The 12,185-nt window shown below is 33.3% G+C and overlaps 1 protein-coding gene across 1 annotated transcript; it reads left to right on the plus strand.

Moving 5' to 3' along the window:
* Positions 1-6,229: 6,229 nt before the first annotated feature.
* On the plus strand, positions 6,230-11,346 carry LOC143544081 (transcription initiation factor IIA large subunit-like). The gene is made up of 11 exons (XM_077036241.1): positions 6,230-6,497; positions 7,329-7,502; positions 7,925-8,129; positions 8,243-8,290; positions 8,386-8,444; positions 9,804-9,923; positions 10,165-10,278; positions 10,356-10,419; positions 10,526-10,686; positions 10,763-10,846; positions 11,030-11,346. Exons 1-11 carry the CDS (start codon positions 6,369-6,371, stop codon positions 11,051-11,053), a joined length of 1,182 nt encoding a protein of 393 aa, XP_076892356.1. The 5' UTR covers positions 6,230-6,368; the 3' UTR covers positions 11,054-11,346.
* The last annotated feature ends 839 nt before the right edge of the window (positions 11,347-12,185 follow it).

Below are 12,185 nucleotides of genomic sequence, written 5' to 3' on the forward strand. Positions count from 1 at the left end.
GTCACACCTTTTTCATCCATTAAAAAATTGTTGCAAAATCTCTCAACCTCCCAACACCCATATTGTTGTATACAATAAATCAATAATAGACGTATGCACTACCCATTCAAATGGTAACTTACCAAAATTAAGTAATGTTTATCCATTTAGTCATTGCAAAAAAAGCACCTTGAGAGGATATGGCCGGTTGGTCTGAAGGTATGGGCTTAACGATTAATGATTCAACAAATGATTAACAGTTTGTGGCTTGTGCGGAATGAGAGATTATGACTATCACACATGTTAAATTTAGATGTGGTTAGTGAAATGGATGATACTGACAAATATTTGTAAACCCCGAGTTCAGTTATAAAAAATAAACCTTTTGGATGGAACTGACAAATGTTACCAAGCCCCTACCAAGCGCAAGTAACGATTTTTCCGGTTTACTCAAAATAATATCTAAAACTATATCATCATTAGCAAGAAAGAACGAATCATAAGCGAGAAACTAGTAGCGTTTGAATCAAGAAGATAGCATGTATTCAAAGCTCTCTGTTGACCGACAACCAAATGAAGAAGAGAGCAACAAGGAAGAATCAAACCCACTAGGGAAGACGGTTGCATCAGTGTGAATGATCGAGAAATAGAAACACGTCAATTTGTGTGTATCATTGAGAGAAGAAACAAAGTTAATCTATGCGATTTGTTGAAAGAAAAAGCAACATCAGTATGTGTGATTCTTTGTTATCGTATTTGTGTGATTGATCAGAAAAAGACATATGTGTGATGGATGCTTTAATTATTTAACATTCCCAAAGTTGGAAATGCCCCCATATAATAGTGAATAGTCTGTCTCTAACTTCGAACCAGTAACATATGATAGGGCTAAGCTTCACGGTCGAATTAACCTTTGAACTTTCATAATATTGCTTGATTACATGATGAGACTAATATCTTCACTATGAGAGTTTATGTCTTGCTTTTTTTTTCTATTGCAAACTGGCTTCACTTGACAAACATATGGAAGAAAAAAATTGTTCCGTTAACAGAACAAGTCCCAGTACCATATATTTGGATTTTAGACACGTTCCACAAGGGTTATGTATTTTCACTAGTTACTTTACTTTTGTCTTTTATTTACCTTATAATCCAACATTTCACAACTTTTAAAATAACACTCTACGATCACACTTTAAATTGGGATAATCATATTTTATTAGAATCAGAATAATTTAAATATGATGTCTAGACTTTTTTTTTCTTTTGTCTTTTTAGTCCTTTTTTTTTTTTTTTGAGATGTTGACTCTTGGATGATCCTTACCCGTCCATGTTTGATCCGTACCGCATGCTAGGTTTTCATATGGTTTAAAATATCATAAAAGGACATACATTTTTTAACCTTGTTAAATAGTTGTTGAACATTACCCCTCTAGATTTAACCAAACGCATATTTATAGCCTTGACGGTTCATTCAATTTCACGATTTTTACCATTTCCTATTTAGTTTTGTGATTCTTACATTTTTCATGCCTTTAGGCTTTATGGTCAATAAAACAAGCGATTCTGACTTGATTCAATAGGTTTTTATCAGTCACCTCTTGAAGAAATCACATGAATCAAGCAAGGGATTAGGATTTTTTTTGTTGTTTAATGCTTCTCAAGTTCGAATTCTTGCCCATTAACCCTCAAGTCTCTTAATTACCACTTTACATCCCTTAACTTGACATTTAAATGCATGTGCAACCATTAATATTCATTATTGAGTTTGGTTACCTAGTTTTTCTTAAGTAAATTATAGATTTTGTCATTGATGTATATACTTCACCCTTAATGTTTACTATCAGCACTAGACATCCTTAATGTAATCAATTTGTTACAAATTACGTTCTTTATACTAATTGCATTAAACTTTTAGTTAAATCCATATTAAGTTACCGATATCCTTGTTAATTTAAAAGAAAAAAAATAACCATCCGCCCCGGTCGATATACCCTTATGTACTTTAAAAACAAAAATCTGAAAATAAAAAAGAATAGTAGAACTAGGATCACTTAAAAAAATAAAAACAAATATCTTATATGCAAAGGCCCTTGACACTTTTAAATTCACCACAAAAAAAACGAACTAAAATTCATCGCTCATCTTCTCCGTTACCAATAAATCATTCGAGCTACAAAGTATTGATTGGAACAACGAATATCTATATAATTTTTATATAATTATCGTTAAACATAAACAAAAATAGTTTTCGGTGTATAATACACATGTGTTTTATGTTTTTTAGCTATTGCTTCCTGTAATCACCACCTACGAAAAACCAAAACCATGATCGCTTTATACAGTTTTTTCATGCAACCAATGGGTCAAAAAAAATTCATAACACCAATAGGAATATAGGATCAAGTGTAAAAAATTGATTGAAGTTGTTCACAAATTTGTAGTTATACATTCTATAATCTACCAAAAAAGTATGTTTAGGCGGTTCTTTCACTGGACACAAGAGAATCAAGAGGCATAACTCAACAAAAAAGATTGGGTTTGGTTAACCTCTACCTAATCTTACTACCAGAGTTTCCCCAATCATCATCACAACAAGTAGCACATGTTATAAGAGATGATTATGTATGCACACATCTTTTGAACTCCCCAAATCATTCTCGTGTTATGCAAAACGCGAACTTACTTTGACGAGTGGAATTTTGAATAACACATAATATAATTAACATGTAATGTGCATAAAAGATAATAATACTAATAATAATTATAATAACAAGAAGAAGAAGAAGATAAAACTAGATTAGATATATTTCTGATTAGTTAAACAACCCCCAAAAGTGTTAGATTTACAAAAAGCTAGCTACGATAACCCTAACAATCTCAATCTCCTAACCTCTTCCAACTGCATAACAACCCAAACAAACTTACTTCCTAGCCCCCCCCCCCCCCCCCCCCCCGAGAGTTGATGTGCCCTGGTAGACATTGTTTAAAATAAAAGAAATATGGTTGGTTTTCGAAACCTTCTCGTGACTGAATAAAGTGAAAGTGATAGCTGTACGTTACACTAAAAGACAACCCATATAATGAAATTGACTATAATAAAAGTGATAGTTGTACGCTACACTAAAAGACAACCCATATAATGAAAGTGATAGCTGTTTGTTACACTTAAAGACAACCCATGTAAATCAAATTCTTGTACGTTTTTCTTTTCCTAAATGAAATTTTTTATTTAATTTTAAATATAGAGTGTCAGGTTATATTTTTCATATATATAAATGTATTTCAAATCAAAAGGTTCAAAACTCATAACAAAGAGCTTTGTGTGTTTGTACTTTAGTCTACAAAAGTTGTATCTGGGTTACAACCATTCTGCGCGCGCGCGTGTGTAAACTAGTTGAAAAGCCCACGCGTTACAGCGGGGACGCAACGAGAATTTGGTCGATAGGGGTTCGGTTCGTTATGGTACCGACATTTGTTATTGAAAAATTATAGCCAGTATAGTATATGATACATAAGATCAAAAATTTATATAACATTATCATAAAAATAAATTAGATACAATTACGTATGTATCTACTTTTTATTAAACACAATTACGTATTTAAAACACTGTTTAAACGGTATCAATCAAATAACTCGGGTTTCGAAAACGAAAACACACACTAAATACATTTCAATAACAATCTGAAGTTTATAAATAAAACAAGTGAACATGCTTGTGTGTTTACTGGTAGTCTATATATGAAATGTGTTCTTAGCTAGATTAGATGTACACAACAATGAACTTTATACTAATATTTTGAATATGCATTTTTTCCTCAAGTAGTATTAGCAGTTTTGGTGGTGCCTTACTTACAAAATAGTGAAATTTAGTTACAAAACAATACCCTCCAGTACAAAGCCTTCACTTTAGTACTTTTGAGTTCACAACATGTGTAAATTACTATTTCCACCTATTGTCACAAAATAATATTATTAATTTTATAAAATAAACAAAAATATCATTAATTTTATAAATGAAAAGGCACATATGCGGAAGGGCTTGGTTGCTTCAAACAATTAAGGGCATGGTTCTTTGATGGTGAAGGGCTTGTAAGGGCTACTATGGTCTATGGGCATCCTTCAACTTATGTATTGGAGATAGTCTTATAAAGCAAATTGATCACATTCAGAATGCGGACTTAACCAACATGTAAATATTATAAGTAACATGCTGCTGGTGATGTAAGTCGTTGTAAAAAATTGCATTTGTTACAGAAATTTGAGTGATAAACAAATATATGTTGTACAATAAATCTAATGATGAATAAAAATATCAAGGCAAATAAGATTTAGTTGTTATCAATTGCCATATGCATGAAGAGGAACCATCTAAATACATAAGAGAAATAAAGTATGTTTAAAACTAAAATTATTTTTGTATATTACACATGAACGTTGTATAATGTACGGAAACATATACATATACATACAAAACTAATAATATGTTTGGTGTTTACTTGAAAGGGATTTATAGTTTTGTGCCTCGGGTTTTAAGAACTTAGAGAAAAGTCAAACAACATCTTCACTTACAAGATTTGTTTTCAATTTCTTCCAAGCTCAGCCCTTTTGTTTCGGGAACATAGAGCAACACGAATGCAAGTGACAGAAAAGCAATTGCCCCGAAAAGAAGAAAAAGATTTTCCACGCCGAGTAGTTCATGCATAAAAAGATAACTATATATCCGTTTTGACTTTTCATAATTTGACTTTCTGATTGTGATGACCTTTAATGGAGAGAAAACAAATGATTCTAATGCCTTCGAATTTGAAAGTTTGTTAAAAACGCAAGACTGATTCCTTTTCCTCTTGTACGAAGCGGGAATATTTCGGATGCCATAAGCTAACTACTTATCGGTCCAAAAGATATATGAAAATACCAAATTTTCATTAAACTACAAGGTAAGTTAGGATTATTGTCAATGGAAAAAACAACAAATTTATATGAAACTGGGTAAATTTAGTTAGACGTATATTCATTCATAAAGGATGAAATAAGGAAAATTAAAATTTAGCTAAAATGAAAATAGGTCAAACAGGTCACACGATTTTCCCTTCTCTTTCTTCTCTATATGGGTGAGATATTAGATGACACGTATTTATGCTTGGTTTATGCAAATGCAAAATTCTTAAAACCCATTTTTTGCTTTATTCAAACAAAATGGATCAGTATTATTATTCTTTATTGTATTAAAAAAAGAAATAGAAAATATGAACAAATCAGTTTAAAAAAAAGTTTAAAAAACATAGTATATGCATAACATTGATATTTGTATGCAAGAAGTAAAAAAAATTAAATAAAGATAACATGTGACACGTTTGTTCAAGCGTAATTGCGTAAACACATTACACACAACCCAATCTTTGAATATTTGGTCTGTGACACTATGTCGAATCAGACACGTGCGGCGGCTAAATGAGCCAAATCCCGACTGTATAGTGTGAAGTTAATAAAATTTTAACTCCATTTTACTAGGGGTGTAAATGAGCCAAGCCGAGCCGAAGCTTGACTAGGCTTGTTTTGACTTACCATAGCTCGAGCTCGGCTCATGTGTTGTTGTTTCAAGCTCGCTCTTGACTTGTTTATTATTTATGAATTTATTTATATACGTTTTTAAATATTTTTATATATTTTGAGAAAATCTTAAATAGACCTAATTTCATGAAGTAATCCTTCTGATTCCATGTGGCGCCCAAAACCCAAGCATTCCATCCCGCTTATGATCAGGGTCCATTGCTTTTGTCCTGCATCAAACTCGTTAGACAAGCGACAACAGCTCGCACCAACGACGTTCGTTGTGCAAACACAACTAGACATGTACGTGTTTTTTATCCCACTGAGGCCGTGCCAATGTAGTCTGGTACTCGCCAACAAACTCAAGCGTTCAAGCACAAACAAGCAATCAATCCAGCCTTTGTATATCTGGTATGTGATACTAAGCTCGGCTCGAGCATGTGCAATACCTTTAACGAGTCGAATTTCAACACGAACTTGACTGTGGTGCTATATGAAATTAATATATATGCTCGTTAAGCTCGAGCCCAGGCTTATTTATTTTAATAGTAAATTAAAAAAAGTTAAAAAAAAAAGTAGTAGATAGGATAGGATGGAAATTGTAATTTTGGTGACAGTGTAGGAGGGAGGGCACGTAGACGACGACGACAACAACAATAATAATAATAATAATCTCACACACACATATAAAGAAGAGACGGATGCAAACCTATTTATATTCCTCTCTTTATTCCTTTTTCTGTTCCGCACATCAAAATCAATCTCCAAGCCCTAAAACCCAATTCATACCTTCAATTCATCTTCTCTCACTGTACAATTAATTAATTAATTAAATGGCAGGCAGCTCAAGCACGACGAGCAGTGTGTACATCCAGGTCATCGAAGACGTCATCAACAAAGTCCGTGATGAATTCATCCTCAATGGCGGCCCTGGTGAAGGCGTTCTTAACGAACTTCAAGGAGTCAGTCAATTCTTTCTATTATTATTAATTCATTACGTGCTTTTAATTTACAACTCTCGGTGATTTGTGTTTTAGTAATAGAACTGTAGATCTAGGGTTTCTAGGGTTCCGAGTTTGTTTAAGGTGAGTTTTGTGTCAATCTGTCGTTGTCGAGTTTCAATGGCGGACTCGGTGAAGGCGAGCTCGAAATTTAACGAGCTGGTTGAGCTCGGCTCGTTTACTTTATTGAGCTGAAAATGGAGCTCGAGCTTTGGCTAGTTTAAAGCATGAGCCGAGCTCTTTAATTTTTTTTTACTTTTACGGATAATGATATATAAAAGAAAGAAATATAATTTTAACAAACTTTTTATATAAATTTTTTAAACTAAGAGACTTTATAACATCATATGTTTTCTTTTTCGCATAATATATGTATTATTTTTATTTTTTCTTATTTAGGTATGCTATTAGTATTATTCTTTTGGTTTGTATATAATTTAGGGTTTAGTTTAAAGTGATAACAAGCTGAGCTGGCCCTTGCTTGAGCTCAGCTTGTTTAGAAATCGAGCCGAGCCGGCTCTGCTCTCTGCTCAGCTCGTTTAGAAATCGAGCTGAGCTAGCTTGTTTAGATTCGAACTTTTTGAACAGCTCTATTCTCAACGAACTATGTAGTGAGTTCATATTTTTATTTTTTTTGTTCTTGTTTGTATTCCAACTTTCGAATTTCGATCGGTGATTTGTTTTTAGTGTAGAACTGTAGATCTAGCGTTACAGTTTTGTTTTAGGTGAGTTCTGTGTGAATCTGTGGTTGTGGAATTGGTGACGTGTGTGCTGTTTTGGTTGTTTGTGTAGTTATGGGAGTTGAAGATGATGCAAGCTGGTGCGGTAGTTGGTCCGATTGATAGATCTTCTGTGGCGAAGTCGATGGCTCCTGGAGCTGCGTCGAACACGGTTCATGATTTGAATGTGCCGTATGAAGGTCCGGAAGAGTATGAAACTCCGACTGCTGATATGCTTTTCCCTCCGGTGAGTAATCGATTGCTGTTTTGTGATTATGTGAAAAACTAATATAGACCATGTAGGCTTTAACCTAAACGAAGGTAAAAATAGGCAAACCACGAGATTAGGTAAACATGTATGAAGTTAAAAAAAACATTTTGCTTGGTCCAATGGCTGAATGCCACGTGGCGCCACAATTCAGTCGTGAATTAGAACTATTCGTGTTCTTTTGAAATGTAATAGTTATTTAATTGTTTAGGTTTTACTACTTTGTAAGTGAGCATCCATGATTTTGTGACGTAGTTTTCAGAAAAAATCATTATCTAGAAGTTAAGTCTGTTGTTTAAAGGTCTGTCTTGTGTGGAGGATGAGTATATAACAGATAAACTGATTATTAGTTGGTCATATTATTGTTGGCTTGTTTTTTATATGTGGAATGTTATCTGCAGACACCAATGCAGACTCCAATGGTACAAACACCTTTGCCTGGTCAAACACCATTACCAGGAACAGCTCTAACACCATTACCAGGGACCATGGAGAGTTCATACAATATACCTACTGGAGGTACTCCGATCACCCCGAGTGATTATTCTTCTATAAACGAGAATGGAGCTGCAGACAGAGCTGGAAGGCCTAGTGCATACATGGCAAGTGCAGTTTTCTTATTCTTTTCATTAGCTATGCAAAATGTATTCTTGGCCAAAATTTGTTATTTGAACTAAAAGTTGTTGTGATTGTCAACATTTAATTTTTTATACAGCAAGCACCATCTCCTTGGATGAACCAAAGGCCTCCTCTAGACGTGAATATTGGTAAGATTTATCTGAATGGTGGTATTGAACATGTATATGAGTTTAAATATATGCATGCATCATTTACATTTATGTTATTGTATGTGTTGTGTCAGCTTATGTGGAAGGTCGTGAAGATGTGGACAGAGGAGCAGCCAATCAGCCAACAACTCAGGTTACCATTAGCAATGCTACTATCATTATTATGCAATAGTTATTTCTATTTTTATACTTGTATGTGGTAAAGACAAATTGTGCTGACATACTTTTCTCCTTTCTCAATTATGACATGATTGAAATGTGATTGTAATTTATAACTTCAACTACATGTTCACTTTTAATAGACATAAGAGTAAAAACGACGTCATCTACTTAAAATCGTGCGTCTCACAGAAGGCAAAAGATCAAACCTGTAAATGCATATATCATTATTAAAGGTGTCATTAATGGCATGTTTCTTCACTTCAACCATATAAAAGTTTTCGTTTCTCTTTCTGCCAGCAAGGATCAAGCTTTACAAGCAGCTAGTAATTAGCAAGCAAATTTGGCTTGTTGGAATAAACCTGATTTTTTTTAGGTCTGCATGATTTATACATACTATATTATATCTTGTCTCGTTTTAGACAGACTGCTTTCTCATATACTAGCTTATTTAAGAATGCGAACGACAAATATTCAATGATTGGATAGATTAGACATGCGGATTTGCAACTAGACAGTATTTATTTTCTTTCTCTAGTGAGTGATTGTCCGTAGTTTTGTATCAAAGCTTTACTTTCCTATTATGCTTTTAGCACCAAATTAACTAAATTATTTTCTTAGCTGTGTGCTACTCTTCCTATCTTATTAACATACTATTTCTTTGCTAACACAAATACTTTCATTAAAATGTATAAAGTTCAAAGACTAGAATAAAGGTTGTATTACTTTAATATGGGTGATATAATAGGCTGTTTGAAAAGACAATTGATTCAGTATCCAGAAACTCTTTGATAAGCTCTATGTTATTAACGTATCTTGTAAATTTTACTTGTTTTTAGTTTGATACTCTATGCTCGGGAATAGATTGTATTTGATTGGCTCAAGTTAGTTTGTAAGCATATGGAATTCAAAGTACAAAAGTTTGTTACATTTCTTCAATTTAGCTTAAATTGTTGGCCACAGAAAAAGTTGTTACTTGTGTTATGTTTTGTTAGCTAATTTGTTAGTTTTGTACATAGTATATTATTAGCCTATATGTCATGCCCACATTTGTTTATGGTCAACGTTTAATGCTTCGTACCATACATTTAAAAGTTTAATGTAACTTGTTAAATCATAAGCTTGAGAGCTACTATGTGTTATTTAAAATGTTGATAATATTAGTATGAGTCAGTCTTTATATTGATTCGGCTGTAGTGGGTTCTTAACAGCAAACCAAACACCACCTTAAAATCCACATCTCAATTATAGGAACTAAAACTAAAGTGAGCATATATAATATATATAACGTTTTATAGAAGTTTTTGTTATTGATTATAATGTTTAATTATAGGATTTCTTGCATTTATCTGCTGGAAAACGCAAGAGGGATGAGATGCCTCCTCCATATCGTCCGGGTGGATATATACCTCAGCAAGACGGAGCTGCAGATGTGATAACTGATAAACTTGAGGTAAACACTTCTTTTTGGCTACTGGAAGTATTTATTTTTAACTTTTAATTAATTAAAAACATGTTTTGAAGAGGTGATGGACATTAAAATGAATTAACGACATTAGGAAGAAGCAAAGATGGAATAAAAACAGCTATAAGGGACATGAATGATGTTATCCCATTCATTCTGTTTCATCCTCAATAGTTTTTTTTCTTGTTTTCGTATGATGAAACGTTTGACCCATGTTTTGTCTTTTCAGGTTGGTCAAGGAAGCAAACAGCAACTTGGTCAAGGACTTAAGTTGACTTCTAGGATTCCTCAACTAGACGGGCCTATTCCCGATCCCTATGATGATGCACTTTCTACACCAAATGTAAGCACCACCACGTAAGCATATGTGAGTTTTAGTGTTTATAACTGAACTGATTAACTGTTTTGTTGTGATTGAAGATTTACAACTATCAAGGAGTTGTCAGTGAAGACTACAATGTAGCAAACACACCTGCTCCACAAGGTAAACTGATTTTTGTGTTTTTTTTACTTTTAAACGGATATTTTTGTGTTTTTTTGTTATTAGTGGGTCTGAATTTGTTGTCTCGTGTTGTATGAATTATTTTCAGAGCTACAAGCACCGACTCCTGCTTTGATCAATCAGAATGATGCTTTAGATGATGATGAAGATGAGCCTTTGAATGAAAATGATGATGACGATGATCTTGATGATGTGGACCAAGGCGAGGAACTCAATACTCAGCATCTGGTTCTTGCTCAGTTCGACAAGGTATATCATTTGTGTGTCTGTGTGTATTATATGTTTCATAGTTTTGTTCTAGGTTTTAATTATCTTAACTGAGCAGGTGACTCGAGCCAAGAGCAGGTGGAGGTGCACTCTCAAGGACGGTATCATGCATATAAACAACAAAGATGTTTTGTTCAACAAGGTTTGACTTTTCCTATTTCACATCTTACTCGATTCGACCCGTATACTTTTGAGTTGGTTGATTCGATTTATGTATGATCTCAAACGGGTTAATTAAAAGAAAGATCTAAAATGCATACAATCCTCCTAAATCGCCTATATTCGAATATTTGAATTTTTATTGTAACCGCATTGTATCTCTCAGGCAACGGGGGAGTTTGACTTCTGATTGTGACCAATAAAAGTTCAATGGTGCTACCGAGGGTGGGCCGAGCTCAAAAAACAAGTAGAGAAGTGAAGGTCTGTTTTAAGTGAAAACGAACTCGGTTGAGGTGAATGGGTTGGTTACCTGATGATGTATATATAGTTGAGAGAGCTTTTGGTTTGGTCCTAGTACTCTTTTATGGGTTTTAAGTCTCATGAAAAAAACCACTTGTCTTTCATGGGGCAACTTATTACGGTTATACCCTTTGGATTTTGTTAACTTTTTATATTAAACTGCATTATTTTTTCAATATGTTATATGATGTAAATGTGATTATGGTTGAGTACTAGATTACAAACTTTATTGCCATGTCATAGACTTGTCGGAGAAGTGGCTAAAAAGTGGGAAAATAATTAAAATGCTCATTGGCTAATCAAAGCTAGCATTTAAATACAAACATAATACAAATATATATTTTCTAGTTTCTAGCCTAAATTCTTTTTCGAGTGACATGCACCTATACGTACAAACATAAAGCAATTTTATCCACATTATGCATTGTAGTAAAAGATAAAATTTGGATATTTATAGAAAGTGCTAAACATAATTGGATACACATGCAAAATAAATCCAATTAAAACACCTTAACACATATTCAAATATGTTTGTAAAGCTAGTAAATAACTAAATATAATACTATATGCAGTGGATGGAGCCCTTATGGGGGCGTTATGCGTCATGTGACGCTACATCACCATATGAGCGTTTTACAACAAACTGGTGTAGCGTATGAAGCCCTTTCAAATCGTTACCTTATTATTATTATTATATTAAAAAAAAGAAACAAATAAAGAAACCAATAAATATAATAATAATAATAATAAAATGTTGGTTTGAAAGGTCAAAATATTAATTTTATTTCCTTGTACCCTTGCAGCTGCTAATGACAAGGATAGCCATTCTGAAGGTTGATGATCTCGGGATGAAACCTTTTCTTATTGGAGGGAAGTGGAATTGTATGCGTCTGTCTCTTTAAGGAATGATTTTCGTTTGTGGTTTATAGTTTCAAGTTACAACTAGCAAGTGTATTCAAAGATTTGAAACTTTATTATAATGTTGTACTTTTAATAATTAAACTAGCACATTAATTGTTAAT

Source organism: Bidens hawaiensis, unplaced genomic scaffold, assembly GCF_021521415.1.
Source record: "Bidens hawaiensis isolate Kalapana, Puna unplaced genomic scaffold, B.hawaiensis_p1.1 tig00013426_1, whole genome shotgun sequence".
Classification (NCBI taxonomy): Eukaryota; Viridiplantae; Streptophyta; class Magnoliopsida; order Asterales; family Asteraceae; genus Bidens; species Bidens hawaiensis.